The sequence below is a fragment of the Notamacropus eugenii genome, chromosome 2, assembly GCF_028372415.1.
Source record: "Notamacropus eugenii isolate mMacEug1 chromosome 2, mMacEug1.pri_v2, whole genome shotgun sequence".
Taxonomy (NCBI): domain Eukaryota; kingdom Metazoa; phylum Chordata; class Mammalia; order Diprotodontia; family Macropodidae; genus Notamacropus; species Notamacropus eugenii.
Window position 1 is genome coordinate 268,522,797 of NC_092873.1, and position 24,036 is coordinate 268,546,832.

Here is a 24,036-nt window from a genome sequence, read left to right on the forward strand (position 1 = left end):
ATACAATAACTTAATTCTACAGGTAAATTCCTTTTTATAACAGTCCCTATAAAATAACTGAAATTTTTACATCAGGATTTTGTTAAAATGAGCATAATATTAGAAATCATATTCCTACTCTACAGGATGAGATTTGAAAAACATTTCACAGGAATGAGTTAGCAGTTGTAAAGGAGTTCTGCACATATTGCCTATATCTATGTATTGTTTTATTTAGGGGACTAGAATATTTAAGTTGGATGAGGATTGCTACAAAGTACTTTATATTTTGACGGAACTAAATAAATAGGTAGGCCCAAGTAATCCCTGTAGTTGGTTGAAGGTTGAACTAGATATAGATAATTCCTTATTGTAACAAAGTTTCCTTGAAATGAATTTAATTGTAATAGACTTTTTTACCTGTATTATCCATTTTTGAAATGATGAGACTGGTTATTTTTTAAGATAATACATACATGAACCATCTATACCATCCATAGAATAGCTTATATGTATTCTAAATTAATAAAGAAAAAATTATGATTTTTAGTAATTTTCTTAAGAATTGTTTTTCTGTAAAGTAAAAGTTAGAGAGATAAGGATGATACTCCTTGGATACTCCTTCCAGAATTGCCCTCAACTTTAACAAAGATTACTTTTTCCCTTCGACATACATATCAATTAATGGAAACCTTTATTCACGGTTAAAAACTTTTAACTCATACCCACTCAGTCTGTATCCTCTAAAGCTAGAATTCTTAACCCGATTGGATGAACTCATTTTAAAACTGCATTTCATAAAATGTTTCCTGTAATCCTGTATGTTTTATGCATCTAGAAAAACATTATTTGGAGAAAGGGTCATAGGCATCACTAAACCACCAAAGGGTTTCAAGAGAAAAAGGGTTAAGGACTAGAGTTTTACGGTTTATTTTTCTCTTCTCTGATTCTCATCTTCTATGAATCCATTTCTCATCTTTTTTTTTCTTATAATTAAATTTATTTATTTAACTTTTAACATTCATTTTCACAAAATTTTGGGTTACAAATTTTCTCCCCTTTTCTCCCCTCCCCCCCCCAAACACCAAGCATTCTAATTGCCCCTATGACCAATCTGCTCTCTCTTCTATCATCCCTCTCTGCCCTTGTCTCCGTCTTCTCTTTTGTCCTGTAGGGCCAGATAGCTTTCTATACCCCTTTACCTGTATTTCTTATTTCCTAGTGGCAAGAACATTACTCGACAGTTGATCCTAACACTTTGAGTTCCAACTTCTTTACCTCCCTCCCTCTCCACCCCTTCCCTTTGGAAGGCAAGCAATTCAGTATAGGCCAAATTGTATAGTTTTGCAAATGACTTCCATAATAGTTGTGTTGTATAGGACTAACTGTATTTCCCTCCATCCTATCCTGTCCCCCATTACTTCCATTCTCTTTTGATCCTATCCCTCCCCATGAGTGTCAACCTCGAATTGCACTTTCCTCCCCATGCCCTCCCTTCTATCATCCCCCCCACCCTGCTTGTCCCCTTATCCCCCACTTTCCTGTATTGTGAGATAGGTTTTCCTACCAAAATGAGTGTGCATTTTATTCTTTCCTTTAGTGGAATGTGATGAGAGTAGACTTCATGTTTTTCTCTCACCTCCCCTCTTTATCCCTCCACTAATGAGTCTTTTGCTTGCCTCTTTTATGAGAGATAATTTGCCCCATTCCATTTCTCCCTTTCTCCTCCCAATATATTTCTCTCTCACTGCTTGATTTCATTTTTTTTTTAATTTAACTTTTAACATTTATTTTCACACAATTTTGGGTTACAAATTTTCTCCCCCTTCCCCCCCCCCAGACCCAAGTTTTCTAATTGCCCCTGTGACCTATCTGCTCTCTCCTCTATCCTCCCTGCCCTTGTCTCTGTCTTCTCTTTTGTCCTGTAGGGCCAGATAGCTTTCTTGACCCCTTAACCTGTGTTTCTTGTTACCCAGTGGTAAGAACATTACATTTGGTCCTAACACTTTGAGTTCCAACTTCTTTAGCTCCCTCCCTCTCTACCCCTTCCCCTTGGAAGACAGGCATTTCACTATAGGCCATATCTGTTTAGTTTTGCAAATGATTTCCATACTAGTTGTGTTGTATAAGACTAACTATATTTCCCTCCATCCTATCCTGTCCCCCATTACTTCTATTTTCTTGTGGTCCTTTCCCTCCCCATGAGTGTCGACCTCGGATTGCATTCTCCTCCCCATGCCCTCCCCTCTATCCTCCCCCCCATCCTGCTTGTGCCCCTGTCCCCCACTCTCCTGTATTATGAGATAGGTTTTCCTATCAGAATGAGTGTGCATTATATTCTTTCCTTTAGTGGAATGTGATGAGAGTAGATCTCATGTTTTTCTCTTGCCTCCCCTCTTTATCCCACCACTAATAAGTCTTTTGCTTGCCTCTTTTATGAGAGATAATTTGCCCCATATAACTTCTCCCTTTCTCCTCCCAATATTTCTCTCTCACTGCTTGATTTCATTTTTTTTTTTTTTAGTATATGATCCCATCCTATTCAATTCACTCTGTGCACTCTGTCTCTGTGTGTGTGTGCGTGTGTGCATGTGTGTGTGTGTGTGATCCCACCCAGTACCCAGATACTGAAATGTTTCAAGAGTTACAAATATTGTCTTTCCATGTAGGAATGTAAACAGTTCAGCTTTAGTAAGTCCCTTATGACTTCTCTTTGCTGTTCACCTTTTCATGGTTCTCTTCATTCTTGTGTTTGAAAGTCAAATTTTCTTTTCAGCTCTGGTCTTTTCATCAAGAATACTTGAAAATCCTCTATTTCATTGAAAGACCAATTTTTCCCCTGAAGTATTATACTCAGTTTTGCTGGGTAGGTGATTCTTGGTTTTAGTCCTAGTTCCTTTGACTTCTGGAATATCCTTTTCCATGCCCTTTGATCCCTTAATGTAGAGGCTTCTAGATCTTGTGTTATCCTGATTGTTTTTCCACAATACTTGAATTGTTTCTTTCTAGCTGCTTGCAATATTTTCTCCTTGACCTGGGAACTCTGGAATTTGGCCACAATGTTCCTAGGAGTTTCTCTTTTTGGATCTCTTTCAGGTGGTGTTCTGTGGATTCCTTGAATATTTATTTTGCCCTCTGGTTCTAGAATCTCAGGGCAGTTTTCCTTGATAATTTCATGAAAGATGATGTCTAGGCTCTTCTTTTGATCATGGCTTTCAGGTAGTCCCATAATTTTTAAATTGTCTCTCCTGGATCTATTTTCCAGGTCTGTTGTTTTTCCAATGAGATATTTCACATTATCTTCCATTTTTCCATTCTTCTCTCTTTGTTCTGTGATTTCTTGGTTTTGCATAAAGTCATTAGCCTCCATCTGTTCCATTCTAATTTTGAAAGAACTATTTTCTTCAGTGAGCTTTTGAATCTCCTTTTCCATTTGGCTAATTCTGCTTTTGAAAGCATTCTTCTCCTCATTGGCTTTTTGAACCTCTTTTGCCAATTGAGTTAGGCTAGTTTTCAAGGTGTTAATTTCTTCAACATTTTTTTGGGTCTCCTTTAGCAGGGAGCTGATTTGCTGTTCATGCTTTGACTTCATGTCTCTCATTTCTCTTCCCAGCTTTTCCTCCACCTCTCTAACTTGATTTTCAAAATTCTTTTTGAGCTCTTCCATGGCCTGAGCCCATTGGGTGGGCTGGGACACAGAAGCCTTGATTTCTGTGTCTTTGCCTGATGGTAAGCCTTGTTCTTCTTCATCAGAAAGGAAGGGAGGAAATGCCTGTTCACCAAGAAAGTAACCTTCTATAGTCTTATTTCTTTTCCCTTTTCTGGGCATTTTCCCAGCCAGTGACTTGACCTCTGAATATTCTCCTCACACCCACCTGACCTCCTGATCCTCCCAGCCAGCGTTTGGGGTCTAAGATTCAAGTGCTGCTTCCAGCGTTAGGGCTTTTGGTGGGGGCAGGGCTGCTATTCAGTGTGAGATTAAGTTCAGGTGCTCAGGTCAGGGCAGGGCCGCCTCTCAGGCTCAGTTCCCTCAGGGGGTTTATGCACAGACCTTCCACAATGGATCCAGGCTCCTGCCTGCTTGGGGAGCCCCGGTCTGCAGCCGCCCCTCAGCTTCTACCTCCCGGGGGGGCCCGAATCATGGGGGCACCCCACTCCCCTCTCGACCCGCCAGAGAGACTCTCTCAACGACTCCCGTCACCTGTGGGTGGAGGGACTTGTGCAGCCGCTAGAGATCCCATCCCTGAAGCTTGCTCGGATCTGTACCTCTCGGTGCCACGGCCACGGCAGGTCTGGGCTGGGCTCTGTGTCTGCAGTGCGACGGACCTTTTGCGAGAGGTTTGCAGGTCCCTCTGTGGGTGGAGGGACCCACGTGGCCTATGGAGATCCCGTCCCTGAAGCCTGCTTCGATCTTTTCCTCTCGGTGCCGCGGCCGCGGCAGGGCTGCCCTCAGCTCCCAGTCCCGGCGGCCAGTCCGCAGTGCGAAGGACCCCCCGTGAGAGGTTTGCAGGTCTCTCCGGAACAGAAATCTCCCTCGCTCCAATGTTCCATGGCCTCTGGGTGCAGAATTCGCTGTGAGTTACTTCCCTGTAGCCGTTCTGTGGGTTGTGGGTTCGGAGCTATGTGTATGTGCGTCTTTCTACTCCGCCATCTTGGCTCCGCGCTCCCCCCCCCCCCCCCCCCCCCCCCCCCATTTCTCATCTTGTAGCACTTAGTTGGATTTTGGTTGGTTTTTATCTAAGTTAACAAACTCTGAGGATCAATGTTACAAGCAAAACAGAAAGTTGGATTTAAAACTAAATGATTTGTATAAATCTTATCAGAAGCTAACGTGAAAAAAGGACTTTTTTCTGTTGGTATTTCAGATATATTTATGGGTTGGTATTTTTAAGTGGTACTCCAAACAGAAACTATTTACAACTAAATTGTTCGTTTAATAATTTCTGTAAAATTTTAAATTTTGAAATCCCTCATTTAATTTTTTAGTATCCTGATTGCCTTGGTTACTGTTCTGAAAGTATCACTGACATATGTAGAAACAAATGTAATAGTTTTAAAATTCTAAATTTCCTGTGCTCAGGATTCGCAAATGGTGGTCGACTCCTTCAAGTCTGGATTTGAACCTCCAGGAGACTTTCCTTTTGAAGATTACAGTCAGCATATTTACAGGACCGTTTCTGATGGTACTATCAGTGCCTCCAAGCAGGACAGTGGGAAGATTGATGCCAAAACCACTGTAGGAAAGGCCAAGGGCAAGTTGTGGCTTTTTGGAAAGAAACCAAAGGTAAGATTTATAGGTTTATTAGACTAATTTTTTAAAACCAGGGTTTCAGATAATTTTGCATATTAACTAGAGAAGCTATAGTTAGCATAGATATTGAATGGTCAGTTATTTGGGAATGTGTTTAAAAATTTAGTAATTAAATGTTAATGGAGATAAAGGATTTTAGATTAAATATGAATTTAATAGAGTGTAGATATTTTTCTAAGCATGATGCTAAAAAAAATTGAGATCAGACTGATTCTAACTTAGAATTTATAAGATTGTTAATGAAAGTTGCTAATATTTTGTTAACGTTTTGAATTGAAGTTTTATGTGCAAAATTTTCTCAGGGTCCAACTGAAAGATTATTAATACTATTATTGACAGTTGACTTGAAAAATTGATCACTTGTGAAAGTTGATTTTAAATTAAATCTTCCTAAGAAAAATCTTAATGGGTAGTATTCAAGATTTTTAGTTAGTTGAAGTTTGAAGTCATTACTTTAATGAGAGAATTCCATTCCATGCTTAGACTTGATCTTTTGATTTGTTTATTTATGTAGATAAATTCATTTCTGAAAGCAAAGTAGAATTACTTGTTTCTTCTAGTTTAGTAATTATAGTGGTTTTATCAATAAGGAAAAATAGGCTACTTGTATTTATTAAGTATAATGTTTATTTGATCATTTTAAAGCTTTTTCTGATCATGGTATAGGTGTAAATAAGAATTACAAATACTGTGAAGTTATTACTAAGCACAGTTCTAGTTGGTAATGAGTATAAACTTAGTTACTAATGAATATATTTTACAGCTGAGAGAAGATACAGGACCAGACTGTTGAAAAGCCATAAGCATAAATAAAATAAACTTTCTTGCCTGTTCTAGTTAACAATGAGCCACAATTTAAGCTTTCCTCTATGTCTTACGACTTGTTCTGATTGTTGTAGCTGCAGCAACAATCATTAGGTACCCCAAGTTTGTAAATAAATGTCCCCTACGAGTACCTTAAATTACTTCATTATTCAGCAATCCATAGAGATCCACACATGCTAGGAATTTGATTATTATTCAAGTCCACTAGCTGTCTTGAGGATTGTTTTTAGTTTGGGCTATTTAAGTTTTACTTAATGTATTTATACCTTGTAAAAAAGAAATGAATGGAATAGTATATTTTAAAAGTATATTTAACTTCTGTGGTTATTTAATTTTCAACAAGTGTTAACTGAACTTTTTGTAGTGTGTAGCAGGATACATTTTTGTGAGGTTTATACTATGGGGGAAGAAAGCATGTTGCCAAAGATAGCATTTTCATTTAGAAAGAAAAACCACTATGCACATTTGGCTTATTGATTCCTTTCTTTATTTCCATGTTAGCCACAGTCCCCACCCCTTACCCCTACTAGTTTATTCACATCCAGTACTCCTAATGGGTCCCAGTTTCTCACATTCTCCATTGAACCTGTGCATTATTGTATGAGTGAAATAAAAACAGGGAAGCCCAGAATTCCTTCTTTCAGAAGCCTCAAAAGAGGGGTAAGTTTAATAATGGGTTAAAATGCATGATGGCCTATTGTGTGTGTGGTGTGGCTTTTAATACTCTCCACCCTCATTATAAGGCTCTTTCTGAGAATACAGTTATAAAATGCCACTGTAATAAGTATAGCTACCCTCAAGTTAAAAGAAAGAAATCTCCTCTTTATAACATTTGAAATGCTTGATTCTAAAGGATGGTGTTATAAAGAGGGTGGTGGGTGCAATCATATATTTAAGCTCTTTTTCTGTTTACATAAAATCATGTGTGTCCACCACTGTCTTGTACTGTATTCTACATTACTTAAAGTAATTTATTATTAAACTTTGTCTTCTAATAATTAGTTATGCTGACTTCATCTGCCAGTTTTCTAAAGTATCATTTAGGTAATAATTTAAATATTTTAGCTCCACTTAAACTGTAGTACTTACATAGTTGAAAAAAAATGTAGGTACTTAATTTAATTTTTAGATGGAAGTGATCAATAAACTATGTTTAAATTGAATGGGTTTTCTTGAGGATTTTTTTAAAAAAAATACCTTCCATCAAAACTTTTAAATGCTATTTTTTAGCCATTTACATTTACATTAGTTATAATAATTTTGTCTATAAATAGAATTTTATTTTGAGAGACAGTAAAATAGAAAAGTAATGTAGTTTCCTAGCAACATATATTAGTTTTAAATAAACTGGCATTATTTCGGTGAAGCCTATTTTGGCTTATTTTCATTTAGGGACTTATTTGCATTTTCAGAGTATAGTTTTAAATACATTTTTAATATCTTGTTTGGCCATTTTTTATTTATTATGAAAAGTAAAGTAATTTCTTTATATGCCAAATCTTGATGACATATAGAGCAAAAAAACTAGACTCCAACAATGTCATATGGAATGTGTTCATTAACTGAAATCCAACCTGACATTTACGTTTCATTTTTAAACTTAAAAATCCCTGCCCAACAGCCAGTTGTTTTAGTTATGTACATCAACTGATGGCACGTAATTCAAAATTTGTTAATTTAGTCTAGTATTTGATCATATACAGCTCCTTTGGAAAAGTGTGACAAGTGATTTTTTAAGCAATTAGAGTGATTATTTCACCATTGAATTATTACTGTTGATTATTCATTTTAGCTTCTTCATAATCTGTCCATAATGTAAACTGGGTTGTGATTACCGCACCTAACAAGTACTGCAAAAAATAAGAATAATTTCTTTAAATGACCCACAAGAATGTATATACACTTATACTAGCCCTAGTGATGTGTAAAATAGTATAACTTTTAAAAATCATTAACAATAGTTGTAGGTGGGTTCCAGTGACTGAATAATGAATGTAAAATTTCCCCAGTGTTTCACAGAGTCAGACCAGAGTGTAATAAATGCTTTGTGTTAAATTACATGAATTGTGAGAAAATATAGTGTTCGCTATCATATTTTTATTCAGCTTAGTTTTTTATTTTGGGGGTTTGGCTTTGGGCTGTCTTTTTAGTGTTGAGCATGCCAGGCCATTATCACTGTATTCTGTTCAGTTCAGGGAGCCATAATTTGATGTGGAGAACTTTATAGCAGATTCAGGTGTATGAAGGAAGATGTTGTTTAAGAATTTGAAATTGTCTAAGCCTGGGCAAGATGAGCCCGAGGTTGTGACCTCTTTACCTTTTTTTTTTTAACAGGAGTAAAATTTTAGAGTTATAAATTTGGAAACTCCATTTGCTTGCTTAGTAATTCATTTATTTGAAAATGTCTTGCTGATTTAATGGAGACCTAGCTTTTTAGAAAACCATGTTGTTCTCTGTCCAAATTCCTTGCTATTGGTTTATCACCTTAGAGCCAAACAAACATTTGACTTAGGTTTTTCTACTTGACAATTAAATCTGTGATTTTGTCTGAGACAGGGGAAGCTCTTGAAGTGCTAACTACTTCCATAGCAGTAGATCAAAATCTGGTTATGTGTTTGTAGATGGAGTTGCCTGAAACACATAACTTGTCTAGGGTCACACAGCTTGTAAAATTAGGGTTTCATTCCTTGGCTTCCTGACTTCAAACCAAGCTGCCTCCTGTAATTATGCACAATATCAGGTTGTGACACTTATTGTATTTGTTTTAGTATCAAGAGATTAATTTGTAGAAATTGTGTTCTTTTCTATTTTTAAATCAAGTAGGCTGAGAGAAAGAATTGAACTTTATTAGTCTTATTAACTCTATCATACAAGTGTTCAGATTAACAATATCAGAGTTAGACCTGAATCATACTCTTCTAAAATATGTATTTTTAAGTTGTCTAAGTTGTTGTTACGAGTAATATTATTTAGTTGACATTTATTTCATACATACTATAATTGAGAATGAGAACCTACCATGTTGAGTCATATCAGCGTTTTTCTGATCACGGACTGCGGTACTTTTTTATGTGAGTATTGAGATGTATTCCAAATATTGTCTGATTTTGTTTGGTCATGAACCTACCTCATTTGCTGTTCAAGAAGTGCTCTTTTTGTTCTAATTGAACCAGTGTTTGATGAGTGAAGTGGTGTCTGTATCTTGTGATTTTTATAGACATCCATAAGAGATTTCTCAGACTTTGTCTTACACAGTTTAAAAAATCTGATTTTGGGTAGAAAATCTTTGTTGATCACTTTCCTCTATTTCCGTTGTTTCTTTTTTTAATGCAGTGAGTGACCACAATAGCAAGTAGAAAGTGTAGAAACATCATAGTTTTATACTAAGTATTATTCTGTTTTGTTGTAAAACATTTATATATTTCAAAATCAGTGACTCTAATCTAGTGCACATGTATTTGCTACAACTAGATCCCTGAAACACAATCTATTTAATATGTAGTAACTTTCTGTTTTCATATATTTTCTTCTAAAGGATAACATAATAACCATCACAGAGCTAATGTGCAGAAGTTATTTGTTTATTCATTTTGCAGCCATTTTTAAATATCATCTATGTGTGAACTTTGATTTAATTTAAAAAGAAATCTTTGCCCAAAATTGTCATATAAGGTAATAAATTTCAGATACATTGCATGTTTTGTTTTCTTATCTTAAATGTGATTTTATTCTAAAAATATTTTAAGAAGACCATGAAAATTGAAATACATTATTTTAGCCATGCTTCATGCATCCCCATGAATTATTACCAGCAATGCCATTACAAACAGACTTGTATTTGTTCACTCCCATCTCTAGCAGTGTAAAAACTATTCTAAGTATTTTAACTAGATTTATTTGAAAGACCATGATAGCAAATGTCATCCCTTTGTCATAATCATAAAACATTTACACATTTAATCAACGTATCATAGATAAATGGGTAGATATTTTTGTCAGATACTTGTTAAAATTCATCCAAAGATTAATATTTCATTTCTTTTTCTTCTAAATTTAGGATTTAGAAAATTAAATCAGTGCAAAGTAAAATTTTCTGTCAATAAATTTGAATAAAGAACACTAACAGATATGAAGATAATTTACTTCATAAAAATCTCTATCTAATGCATGACAAAGGTCCCAGTCAAGATACCTTTAGTACACAGAGTAACAATTTAGCCTACCACTTATTAATTAATCTGTTTGTATTTAATACAAAAACACATATACTATATGGACATTCTAAATACATTTTTAAAATTTTTCATAAAGGTGGCAGCTCTACTTTGGGAAACAAACATAGAGTCAGAATCTGTTCCATTTAATCTTTTTCAAAGTAATTTTATTTTCTAAAATAGGAAAATTATGTTGTTCAAATTTATCAGTCATGAATAAAACATGAATTTATTTTTAAAAGTCCTAAAAATAAGGAGGCATAGTTTTGCAAGAAAAAAATAGGAGAAATGTTAAACATTCCCTCAGTTGTATATTGCTTGTATATTTTTTTCCATATTATATATTAAATGTAAAAATTAATCTCATTTGTGAACTTTGTAAGCTGAAATTTGATTTTGCTGCCTCTGGTTATTAACATTGTAAAAATCTGCATTTGGTGGGCATTTTTATGATCTCTATTAATACCTTAGTGTTATCTCTGCATATCTTAAAATATCTATATGTATCATTCTTGGTTCATTTTAAGAATTTTTTACAGAAAATGAGCAATTACCATTAGATTAATTTGAACACATTTTCTTTAATCTTGAATTTTAATTAGTTAAAATCACAAAATATCTGCCCGTTATCATTTTATATGTGCTTCTGTTGTCAGTGACTTATTTTCCAAAAATGTGCTTGAAATTGTTTTTCTGGCAGATTTGTTCAGATCATAAAACAGTGTATAATTTTAAATTTGTGGAAAATATACATCTCTAGGTTATTACGTTTTATATTATGGTTGCATGTGAATAATATGCCATTTCTTTCTATTTTCAATTGAACTGTTCAGTGGTCGGTGAAGATGGTAAGCCTTATGAGCTGATCTATATACTGTATTACTATAAAGTAATCTCTTAAAGCTGTTTATATTTGAATAATTCAAAATTAGTTGTAAAGTACATCCCACGTTGTCAACTTGTATTTGTTTTTTATTTTTATGATTTAATCTACATTCCATGTAACCTGGTGTCCCTCACTTAACACTCAATGCTAGAGTTTTAAGAATGGAATACTAACTCTAAGCCTGAATTAATTGATTACTTAATTTGCTTTAATAGTGTTGGGTGGATTTCATGTCCAATTGGAGAAGAAAACGAAATTATGATTATACTTATAAATATTCACATTGTGAACATCTTTCCCAAGTTTTATGAAAAAGAAAAGCTAGCAGAAATAAACAAAAAGCTATTTTCATCTAATTTTTCTGAATCACAAAATATTCACATATTTGATTTAAAATCCATACATTTCAAGAATCAGATTTTCTAAGAAAAATTGTTTCTACTCAATTTCATTTTGAAAAATTTATGCTAGTTTATTATTTGAATGGAAGACAGACTGGAATTATTTATATTTTACTTTAGAATGCCTCTTCTTATAGATAAATATAGACATCTACTCAGGACAAAATAGTAGAGCTATACTATGAATATGACTCAGAAATTATTTGAAAGTCAAATCACCAGATTTAGGAATAAACCATACTTTCAGACTTGTTTTACCCTTTCTGGAAGCCTCCCTGGACCAGGGGAGATGGTTAAATGTTTCAAATGACTTCCATTACTTTGCCTGCAACAAGAGTGTAAACAGAGTTGATGATAATGGTCAATGAAAGAGATTAGGAAAAAAGTTTCCTAAAGTGTGGGTTTGGAAATAAAATTTGCTAAGGAGACAGTGAAAATTTGAATGATATACCTATAGGAAATAAATGAAATGTGGTAAGAAAAATAATATATAATTTCTCCAGTTTAAAAATGATATAAGATGTTGAAAGGGGTTACCTTGGAGAGCAGCCACCACCATTGTTTTTCAAAACTTGAGCCTAAAATTAGTACGACAGTTGACACTGATCATTAAGTGCTAGATTTAAAAAGTAAACTCATGTGAGGAGCTCCTACATTCATTTACATTAGTCAGTGCTTTGAGTAGATATATCCTTTTACAAGTATTCCTGTTATATGATAACATATGATATGGTATCAATAAGTTAAATATAGAGGTAGGGTCTTTTATATTCAGTTCTTCTACGAAGCTACATTGAGGCCACTGAGAAAATGTTTGAATGCCTTTTGGAATAGTTTCATTTTGCATTAATTAGGAAACCAAAATGGGTTAAAGCTCATCATCAGAGTCTATGCTTTTATTTTGCAGAGACAGATGCAACATAGCATGTGTTGTAGAGCTGGCACACATTGGATCACTTAATATGTATATAATTGACACATGTGCAGTATGTCCAAATGTGCATTTATATTCCAATAGCATTTACAAAACTAGTCCATTAATTGTTCAGTCACCATTTTGAAAATATGAGTCATAAGAAGGGTTATGTAAATCAGTAAGAGCTATCAACATTTGAAAAATAAGTGATATGAAATCTTTTAGTTGAATAATGATGAAAAAATAGAAATAGGAATTTCACAATTATATCAGTTTGTTGTATTTTTAATATAACTGAAAGTCATAGTAAGAATAGACATATTTTACTTAGACTGATAACTTTACCTGAATTTTATAATTTTATACAACTCCTTAAATGTCATTGCCAATATTCCCTTCCCTCTTACTTTGTCTTTTTCTTTCTTATACTTAAAAAAAAAATCCTTAACATCATTCTTACTTTTGGGTTAGATTTGTGTTGGTTAAGCAAATTAGGTATTTTATTTGGTCACACTACATAATAAAAGGAGAATATTTGTTAAGGATTAGTTTGGTGAAGAATACTGCCGGGAGAAAGAAAAAATTTAGGTAATACATGATTGCTACTCTCATGAGGCTTTCATTTATTATTGTTATTGCCCAAAGGAGTATTGGACATAGCAGTAGTTTTTACTTGCTTCTCACTTAAATAGGCAGTTATATTTTTAATTTGGCTATTATTAGATCTTCTTTGATTGTAAGAAATAGGTAGATCTGCCTGTCTACAAACTATGCAGGTATTAAAATGTTTCATATATTGAATAACTTGAGTTTTTAGCGCAAGGTAAGTAATTTCCTGGACAGCTAGGGGTGGATAGAGTGCTGGGGCTGGAGTGAGGGAAGACTCATGTACGTGAGTTCAGATATGGCCTCAAAGAGGCTGTGTGACCCTGAGCAAGTAATTTGATCCTGTTTGCCTCGTTTTCCTCATCTAAAAGATGAGCTGGAAAGGAAACGGAAAACCACTCCAGTGTCTTTGCCAAGGAAACCACAGATGGGGTCAGGAAGAGTCAGACAAGACTGAATACATTTAAACAAGTAATTCACTGCATTACTATTTACTCTATTGCTATTTTTGACATTTTTACTTAAGTCAGTATGGCATTGGGTTTAAAACATGGAAATGTGATTAAACTATAAACAAATCTTTTTGTAGATGAAAAATGTCATGTTTCTATTTTGTTGTTGATGATGTAATAAGGTTCAGTCACTTTAATGCAATCTAGTCTTGAAGTTACCTTGTATAGACTAAAAATGGCTTGTCATTCCAAGTTTGCTCATCTGCTACTTTTCTATTCTAAGATCAAAAAAAAATGATCAATTTTTTTCTCAGTATGTGTGTTCCTAGTAAGCTTAAATATAAAAAAGTTATTTTCTGCTTTGTTGCATTAGATTAATTTGTTCCAAATCTTGTCTTATAAGTTTTTTTGTCCTGTATTTTTTTTTTAATTAATGTGCGTTTTAAAAGAAATACTTCTTCTCCTGGTATCAGACTGAAGTGTTTTGGTAACTGCAAGTATGCTTAGAGTCAGGTGAATTCTCCAGAAAATGTGTTTAGTAATGACAAAGTTTCTTCATTTCAGGGTCCAGCATTAGAAGATTTCAGTCATCTCCCCCCAGAACAGAGACGTAAAAAACTGCAGCAGCGGATTGATGAACTTAACAGAGAACTACAAAAAGAATCAGACCAAAAGTATTTTTTGTTAAATTGTGCAATATTGTTACTTTCAGAATCTGTTTTGAATGAATGTCTTTAGATGTGACATGAGAAATTATCATTGCCTCTTTTTTAATCAGTAGTTTCTTGAATGTAATTATTTTGGGAACAGAACATCCCCTCAAACTTGGTAATAAATTAAACAGTTGTACTGTTAAAATTATCAGTTTAGGAGGCTGGCCATGTCATGGTTAAAAAAAAAGTAATAAGTAATCTCTTTGAATAGAGTTTAACATTTATTATTAGTCCCATAATATATCTCAATTTTTTTCCAGATTAACTGGAAAAAAATGATCCACTTTAAAGAATAGATTCATTAAAACAATAGGCTTAACTTTAGTGCATAAATATAAAGGTCTTAGGTAATCTGAGTATATAATTATGTTTGTAATAGAAAGGTTGAGGATAAGATACAAGGTGACTTCTCATAAACCTTTTGTTGTTCCCTCAAATTCCTTTTTTCTTTTTATTTTTAAAATGAAAAAAAAAGATATTATAAAGAGACAAACTGTGACCGATTTGTGCTGAGTTTAAACAAAGGAAAATAGGTATAAATGTCAGTTTAATATTTATAGTTTTATGCTAGTATATAAGAAGATTTTCTTTAGGGAATAATTCTTGATCTTTAGAGGTAATATCAACTCGGTGGAATGAAGCCTGTAGATAAAAGTTAAATATTACAGGCTAACTAAATAAAAGCCATCTTTGAAAATGGTCTGTTAGAGGATTTTCTTTTGAATCAAGAAACAAATGTTCACTAGAAAATTATAGAATATTTGGTAAAATTAAATTTGTCTGAAAATTCACCAGAAAAGTCACAAAAATTCAGGGCATAGGTTAATAAATTCAATAATAAAATGATGTATCATTTATGAATACCACCTGAAAAAAAATTAAAACTATATTCCTAATTTGATTATGCACCAGGACTCTTATTTTTACTCCTAAATAAAAACTAGAAATCAACACGCAACAGTGTCATAAACTAATTATTAAGAAATTTATGAAGATGATTATAAAATTTAAAATAATTTATAGTTTCTTTTTGAAGACACATATGGACCATTTAGCCTAGAAGAGACTTAAGGAATAGAGTGTCATTTATTTTTCATCTTTGATTCCGTTAAATCAGTTTATACATATTTGCATTAAAAAATTAATTCCTCCTTGTTTCATGTTTCATATCTTCAAAAAAATTTAACAAAATGACAGCCTAGCTTTATAATTCATTTTATATGGGATAAACTTTAATGAGAAAATTAAATATTTGATTTATGATTATGCTTGTGATCATGTCATATGTAAATCGAAAGGTGCAAAATAGAATGTATACCTAGTTGATTTGTTTTTATAGACTGGAAACCTTTGAAAATGTGAAAGTTATTGTATCTGTAACTAAATTAATTTTCATCTGTGTTGCAGAGATGCCCTTAACAAAATGAAAGACGTGTATGAGAAAAATCCACAAATGGGGGATCCATGCAGTTTGCAACCCAAACTAGCTGAGACAATGAATAATATTGACCGATTACGTATGGAAATACATAAGAATGAGGTGAATCTCCTATGCTGTTTTTATAAAGTATAAATTGCTGTATGACAGAGTATTCACTGTATATTTTTTATATTTTTAAAATCATTTGAAAATGTGTATAATTAATAAAGTTTTGTTATAATAATCATTGAAAGAACCAAATTGTTCTGATAATAATGATAGGAGTTAACATTTACATAGCACCTACTGTATATGTGTCAAGCACAATGATAAGTGGTTTTTAAATATGTCATTTGATCCTCATAATAATCCTGGAAGGTGGGTGTTGTTATCTTTCCCATTTATACAGATGAGGAAACTGAGACAGCCTCAGTGACTTGCCTGAGGTCGCACAGCTAACATGTCTGAGGCTGGTTTTGAACTGTGGTCTTCCTTACTTGAGGTCCAGTTCTCCTTCCACTTCACCACCAGCCTACCTCTACTTGAGGTTGATTAATATTTTAAATGTATAAATGCATGGATGTGTTGTGTGGTTTTTAAATTTCCCCATGAGTAGAAAGGACGTCAGATTTAGAATAATCCTTAAATAAATCACTGAACTTCTCTGACCCCTTAGTCTTCCCATCTGTAAAACAGATGGTGTTGATACAGTCTTTTAAGATTTACATCAAATCATGCATAGTACATGATTTAACCCTCAAATTGACCATGTGACATAGGCATTTATAATCCCATTGCCTCTTATCACAGCATTGTTTTTGATGATTCAGTGAAGTATCATGTCATAGTCTTTTATGAAGTTGTAAAGCCTTATGTAAATATGAATTGGTGTTATTATTCAAGATGTTTGATGTGAGAGGCACTGTGACTTTGAGGATAAAGAATTGTCCTTAGAACACAGAAAATGGGTTCAAAGTCTTGTCTTTTACCCAGACTGTCTCTTTGTGCTAAAGTCCCTTCACTTTTTCAATGTTCCACACAATCCTTTAAAATTATAATTTATTAGAGACAAAACCAGTCTGCAGTGGTGAGTTTCCAGAACCAGAAGTTCCCTACACTAATGAAACATAGGACTGCAAATAATATTCTTTTCTCCTAAAATTGAGTAACTAAGAAGTAACTTAGGTACATTTAAGCTTTTATAGTTTAAAAGCCTGTTTATGTATCGAGGTTTATTTTTTCCATGATGCTTGTTCATTTCCTTTGTTTTGTTTTATTTTCCTCTGAAGGCCTGGCTTTCTGAAGTTGAAGGTAAAACAGGTGGGAGAGGAGACCGAAGACACAGCAGTGACATAAATCATCTGGTAACACAAGGAAGAGAAAGGTCATTGTTTTATTTAAACTTAGATTTTTTTTTTTTTAGGCATTAAACCTTTTCTCCCTCTTTCTTTTCCCCAGAATTCCTAGTAAATTCATCTGGGATTTGTTTCCTGAGTTTCTTAGCTTTTTTCTTAGTTTCCTATCTTAGCTTTTCAAATAAATGGCATTCAGAGTACTCTTGTCTTCTGCAAGTTTGTTATGAAGACAGTTCTTCTTTGTAAAGTAAAATAAATTTAGGGGAATTTTGACCTTTAGAATTGATAAGACAGAAAACTGAATTTGTTTTAAATGGCCTTAGTAGAATTTATCCTATGACATACTAGTTGATGAAATGACTGTCAATATTCTCAGTGTGGAGAAGGAACAATTCTTGTCAGATTTGGGGTTGTGGGATCCCTGTACGTGGTCTTCTTATCTCCAGGTATTAAAATCAAGGAGCAAATAATAGAAGAGCGGTCTTGGTGTGATTCTGTGAAGTTGAGTGGGAATTAGAATGTCTAGTAGGGATATTACTGTGGTTCCACAGTTTCTAGCATGTCATGAGACTAAACAAATTTTCAAGCTTTTGCGGGGGGGGGTACTTTTCCCTCAAAGTAATCAAACTATGATTGTTAATATGAAGGAGAGGCAGGAGAGAACCTGCAAATGGATTTCCTTTTGTTCTTGTGTGTTACACCAGGAAAACTACAAAATTGTAAGAATCCCCAGGCCAAGTAAAAATCTATCTCTTAGGCCTACCATAATGTTGATTGGTATGTATCTAATCTGTGGATTTTGGCCTAATTGAAGGCTGAATTGGCATGAATCTTTGCCAAAATATGATTGGAAATTTAAACCTTTTTAGAACATCATAGTAATGCATTTAAAAGTCAAAAACTCTTTAAAAAATGTCTGCTAATTTGAATTATTCACACCATACTGTTCTTCCATTAACATAAATAATGATGAATTGATTATTGTTGCATTTTCCTTCAAATCCAGAAGTCCTTAAACTTCTATTGTGTCGTTGACCCCTTCCAATGAAGCCTTTGGATCCCTTCTCAGAATATTTTTTAAATGCATAAAATAAGATACACAGGATAAAAATGGAACCAAACTATATTAAAATATATTTATCAAAATACATTTTTAAAAAAAGTTCACAGACCCAAGTTTAAAACCTCTTTATTTGTTTCTATCTGGGAGGTTCCAGTGAAACCTTCTATATTGAGTAATTTGTGTACTATATTTTTTGAGAAAATAAATTTTCCTTGGAAAGCTTGAGATTAGTATTTAACACAATATGATGATCTTGGGGAGATCCCTGAAGTTGATTTTCTGGAAAACTAGTCTATGTATGAGAGACTTGATAAGATTTCTTTTCATTTGTCTTAAAGCCCTGAAGGAAGTTATACAGATGATGCAAACCAGGAAGTCCGAGGACCACCACAGCAGCATGGTCATCCTAATGAGTTTGATGATGAATTTGAAGATGATGATCCCTTACCAGCTATTGGACATTGTAAAGCTATTTATCCTTTTGATGGTATGATTGATTTGATGTATTATATTTGATAAAATTGGTCATTTGGGGTTTAATCAACTTGTACAGTTAGGTGCATCATTTACTAAATTACCAGAGCATTGTAATTTCACTGCCATGACTTTTTAATTATTTGTTTTATAGATAGTGAGTATTTTTTTCCCCTTTCATATAGGATGGAATATAACAAACGTGAAGTTTGTTGGTTTTCAGGACAACGTGGAACCGGAGTTTGTGGTCAGCTTCAGGTCATTTGTAAAGCCAAACTAATTCTTCACAGATTGTTTGCTGACCCCATTCCTCGTTTTCTGATTTCCTTTACATCTTTGCTCCCAGACTGGGAGAAATGGCATAACTGGAAGCTGCTGCCTCACCCTTATCCCTCCTTGTTCGTTAGGAGAAAATGCTACCAAGGATCAGGAAGGAAGGGTTGGGGCAGTGGCTTCAGACCATTTTCCCCCTCCTTGTTTTCAGCTTGAGAGCCAGAAACGGAGCCCACCAAGTTCAAATCTTGCTCTAATGTAAAGTTTCAAGGGGATTTTAGTCTTCACTACTTTAAAACTTAGAAAATGTTTAGGTCCTCTTTGTTTCTAGTAACGACCTATGCTGACTATAGTAGTAACAACAGCAGCAAGAACATTATCTGCTTTCAGTCATCAGGTAGCAGGTAGGAATGGTTAGGGGGTGGAGGAACTAGCCAAGTCATTGGGGTAATAGCAAGCCAGCTGCCTTGTCACAGATATTCCTGCTGCCAGCATCAGCATTTATACCTTCATTTATCTGGCTGTCCCTTCTGCAATTTTCCTTAACTCTTCTTCCTTTCTCACTAACTACTTTTTTCAGATATCATTCACCATCCTGATACAATCCCTCAACAATTTGACTCAAAAGTGGAAAAATAGAATTTGTAAAAAAAAAAAAAAAAAAGAGAGAGAGAGAGAGAGAGAGATCTTTGCTATCAGTTTCACAAACATTTACATTTTTTTATATTGAGGGTTATTCATAATTAGCAGATATTAATCACAGTGATCATTTAGCATAAATCATACCTAAGTTCCAACAACTTTTGTCTTAGGGCACAATGAAGGTACTCTGGCGATGAAAGAAGGTGAAGTCCTCTACATTATAGAAGAGGACAAAGGAGATGGATGGACAAGAGCCCGGAGGCAGAATGGAGAAGAAGGCTATGTGCCAACATCTTACATAGATGTGACTCTAGAGAAAAACAGTAAAGGTGCAGTAACTTATATCTAAACTTTAACCAAGCAGCTTCATACCATACGTTCTCCAGGAAAGAGAACTCTACATATACATGCAATGGGATGAAAAATGTTAGGAAACATTTCATAAAGGGCATCTAAGGTTTATTGTTCACCATGTGAGCTTAGCTCAGGCTTAATGCTTAATTAAGAGTTGTGAATATTGTGGAAGGAAAATGGTTTTTTTAATGTTTATTTTCTAATTTGATCAAAATTCATTGGAATTTAATGACTGTCGTTGGCCTTATGTTCTGCATCAATCCACTTGAAAGATTTGTTGTTTTCTGCTTAATAAGTCATAGCATCTTATCCATTGAAAAGGTGCTGTAGATTTAAAGCTTTTTATTCTCCTTGCTTCAGAAAACAGATAAGATAAAATAGCTATGAGAAGATAAGACTACCTGGGAATTCTAAAAAGCAAACTTATAAAACTAGTAATACTCTCTTTTTAGCAATGTAAGTTAACAGTGACAGTTCCCAGAAAGTTCACTAATAACTGATGAATATTGCCAAAGAAAAATGCTCATTTTCCCCTTTGTTTTTTAAATACTTTGCAGCATTTAGTCTTCTAAAGATGAAAATGTGTTGTTTCAAAGAAAAAAACATATTTGCCTACAAGGGTAGTATCTTTACAGTTTTGCAAAGTAATTTGACCTAGTCACTTTGTGTGTTTGTAGATTGTCTGTTTCCTGACCAGGAATTCAGAGTTTCTAGTAATTTTCAGTAATGTATATATTTCTAAATTCATCTTATCTTTGCATTGCTCATCTTGAAAATACTTTTTGGAGAGTGTTTCTTTTCATAGATTAAAAAAAAAGCCCATAAGTAGTAAGACACAGGTTTCATGAAGTAAGTTGGAATTGGAATTTTTCAAAAGCAAATGTAGTTAGTAGTTTATTTTAAAAGCTAAACAATGACAAAAACCTGAAAACAATGCTCTGGTGACTGGATTCCTGGCTTAATCACAGTAAATAAACATTTATGGTCCCTGAATAAGGCATCCCTTATGAGTAAGAAAGCACATTTTTTTCAGTTCAGGTCAAACAGATATTTATCAGAAACACCAGTTCCTTCTGCTTTTCATCAGTAAGGAAGGCTCTTTGGATGGAGTTAGCTCTTTGCAGAGAGAATGGAGTAAGACAGCTGGGAAAGGGACCGTGCCATAGTCCACGTGGAGCGAAACTCACAAAGGACTTCCGGCTGCGGGACTTGCTAGGGGACGTTTGGGACAGCACTAAACTGAACACCTCCCTCTGTCTTTCCAAAGGTCTTCAGTAATTATGTTCTTTTCTTTTTCCTCCTGGACTGCAGGTTCCTGAAGAGGGTTTCTGAGAAAATGGGCGAGATGTGGAAGGAGGTTACATGCAGCTGCTCTGGGAGGGGAGGGTAGTAGAGTTGGCAGGCTTAAAGAGAAAGAGAGAAAAAAGCAAATTGCATGAGTGCATGCAGGCATACATTATTATTTTTCACTAACCTCATTTCCATGCATTGTTTTTTAAAAAATCATGATATTACAAAATCCTCACAATTCTGCTTCAGAATTCTCTATTAGAAAAAGGCCAAAACCACCTTATTCACCTTTTCCCATTTGTTTCACCCTCTTTGTTAGTCAGAAAAATTGCATTGATGATTTCCCATTTGTTTCACTCGTTACAGTTGTCCCAGTAGAACTGTCTTCATGCAGGCCCTGTTTTAATTGGCTGTTTATTAGACCCATGCTGTTTGTCAGTGTCTGCCTGTTCCGCCTCCAGGCTCGCCTAACATCCTGTTGCATGTCTAGATTGATTGGACTAGATTTGTGTCAGGCATGTCTTTATAACCTTTTGTTTTCAGTGCTTGTGTTTTGTTTTACATTTGTAATGAAAACCACTGTTTTGTGAAGCCTCTCCAGCACTAATGTTTTCATCCCAGTGTTCATGTATGCTGCCATAATGTTCCCATTCATTGCAACCATCCTCATCATATTTCCAGTTTTGGCATTATGAAGAGAAGTGGTCTATGGACCCTAAGTATTTTTGGTGATTAGAAAAAGAAAACATCTCTGCTCTAGCCTACAACAGTCAAAAGAACTCTTTGAAATGTGATACATCTCCAACACCTCATTCTGAGAACCTATAATGAGCACTGAAATCCTGGCAAAGTAACACAGAAGATACTCACCATCGCAAGACAAATGACTCTTTTCAAAAGTCAGCTGCTTGCCATTCAAATACTGCCTTAAACTAGAGTGCCTAAATCTGTTGATTGCCAACACTACCACTACAGTATCCCACAAAGGGCTTTATGTATTGGCTTGGTATGACCTCCTTTAACTCTCCCCAGTGCTGCTGCAGCTGCAGAAGGAGCTGTGGTAGGTGTCTTCTAGAGCGCTTCTACATCTGATGGTGCATCAGAACTAAAGACATGTATCTGTCCATTTTACTTTACTAAGTGTTTTTAATGGAATTCGTATGGAATCCCCTTTCCCCCAATTGTCTTAATTTGGGGTAATGAAGCTACCACTTAATTACTATAATGATAGTCTGTTCTCAAGTGATGCTTTCATTTTGAACCAGTTTAAATTTGAGTGGAACTTTGTAATGATTTATGTGCACTTTTACTTGTAAAATGGCTATTTCAATATGTTTATATGTGTAAATAGTTGTCTGCAGTGCCCCTATTGCTTATATTGTCTTGCCTCCCATTTGTGATTCTGTTAATGACTTACATCATATACCTGATTTACTAGAGTAATAGTGAGGTAGGGGAAGGGAAATACTTGTACCACTCATGCTTCATTAACTCAGTTCTTTGCTGTTTGAGGAAGAAAGAGAATGTGAAATGGTCTGTGTTTCATTGGATTTTAAGCAATATTTTAGAAGCCTTGTGACTCCTTTTAAGAGACTTTTATTTCCAGTGTTATTTGACTTGTACTACCAGTAAAATTAGAGCTGAGTGATTTTTGTGTGGAAGTTGATTCCTTTATTAAAATGAATTTGCCACTATTACACACCTGACCGTGTATTACCTTTGGGGCTATGAAACTATCAAGTTTAGATTTTGGATATTGTATACAGGGTTATTTATATTATGTGACATTACTCAATACTGACAGACTACACAATGTAGTTTTTAAAATTTAGTGCTTTTTTTTTTTTTTTCATTTTAAAGGTTAGCAGTGGGAAGGAAATGTAATCTGGCTGTTTGTCTTTTGTATGAGGCCTGGAGTTCTTGTGTTTGCCTGGCTAGCAGCCAACAGGTCAAAGTTTAGGACTTCTTGTAAGGACTAACTGTTCTTTTCAAGCTACTGTTTGTTTTTCTAGAAGCAGGATTTGCTTCCTTTGGGGACAAGTCCTTTCATGTGGGATAGTGCAACCTGTATATGGGTTATTACGTATAGGAAAGACATTTGTACTTGCACAGCTAGTTAAAATCATTCTGAAAATTGGAACATGTGAATTGTCTTAAATCTTCGATTTTTTCAGTGATTTTTACTCCTTTTGTGCACATGTTGATTACTTAATGGTAAATGCTTTGTTTAAAATAGTGTTCTCTGTTGAGAATATTTTCATGGAATAAACAATCTTTTCATGGTCAGTCAGGTGTACAGTGTGATGTCTCTTTTTCCTCTATAAACCATAAGTGTCCTACATGAATGAATGGTTTAGGGAAGTGTTCAGAATTGACTTGATGTTCAGGTATAGGAGGCAGTAGGGTACATGACCACTGACTGTATTCAGAAGACCTGTGTTCAGAGCTCACCTCTCGGGTTTACTTCACTTTGGAATACAACTTTCTTATCTGTAAATGAGTGGGTTAAACTAAGTCTTAATTTATGTTCAGGTCCACTTCTAGATCTATAATCACGCTGTGATCCTTTAACCAAGTCTTCTAAGTCGAATATTTGGTATTTTTTTCCCCCGTACTATTGATTTGAAATCACAGGTAAGAATCCCAAATAAGGAGAGGAGTGGAGGGGGGTCCACCCCCTTTTTAGTTTTTTTCCTCAAGTTTACCCCAAAGAAAGAACTTTCTGAAAATGGAACTCTTAAGATGCTTTGGTTCTCAGATTGCTCCCTTATGCACCATCAAAACAACCCTGTGGTCATCTTGCTGGCACATAAAGTCCAGTATCCAAGTCTGATTGCACCATCTCAGTTCCTAGTAGGTATT

At 34.5% G+C, this 24,036-nt stretch overlaps 1 protein-coding gene across 4 annotated transcripts in view; it reads left to right on the forward strand.

Moving 5' to 3' along the window:
* The window catches only part of FNBP1L (formin binding protein 1 like), a 128,375-nt gene that overhangs the window by 100,472 nt on the left and 3,867 nt on the right, over positions 1-24,036 (forward strand). The window contains exons 9-16 of one of the 4 annotated variants that reach the window (XM_072644040.1): positions 5,060-5,263; positions 6,617-6,775; positions 11,163-11,177; positions 14,155-14,264; positions 15,711-15,843; positions 17,013-17,107; positions 18,480-18,628; positions 19,701-20,256. In XM_072644040.1, coding sequence (XP_072500141.1) covers positions 5,060-5,263; positions 6,617-6,775; positions 11,163-11,177; positions 14,155-14,264; positions 15,711-15,843; positions 17,013-17,107; positions 18,480-18,628; positions 19,701-19,879 — 1,044 coding nt within the window. In that variant the 3' untranslated portion in view covers positions 19,880-20,256. Of the gene's footprint in view, positions 1-5,059; positions 5,264-6,616; positions 6,776-11,162; positions 11,178-14,154; positions 14,265-15,710; positions 15,844-17,012; positions 17,108-18,479; positions 18,629-19,700; positions 20,257-21,195; positions 23,461-24,036 lie in introns of those variants that run through there. The other 3 variants (XM_072644039.1, XM_072644037.1, XM_072644038.1) reach the window with 3 other exon arrangements.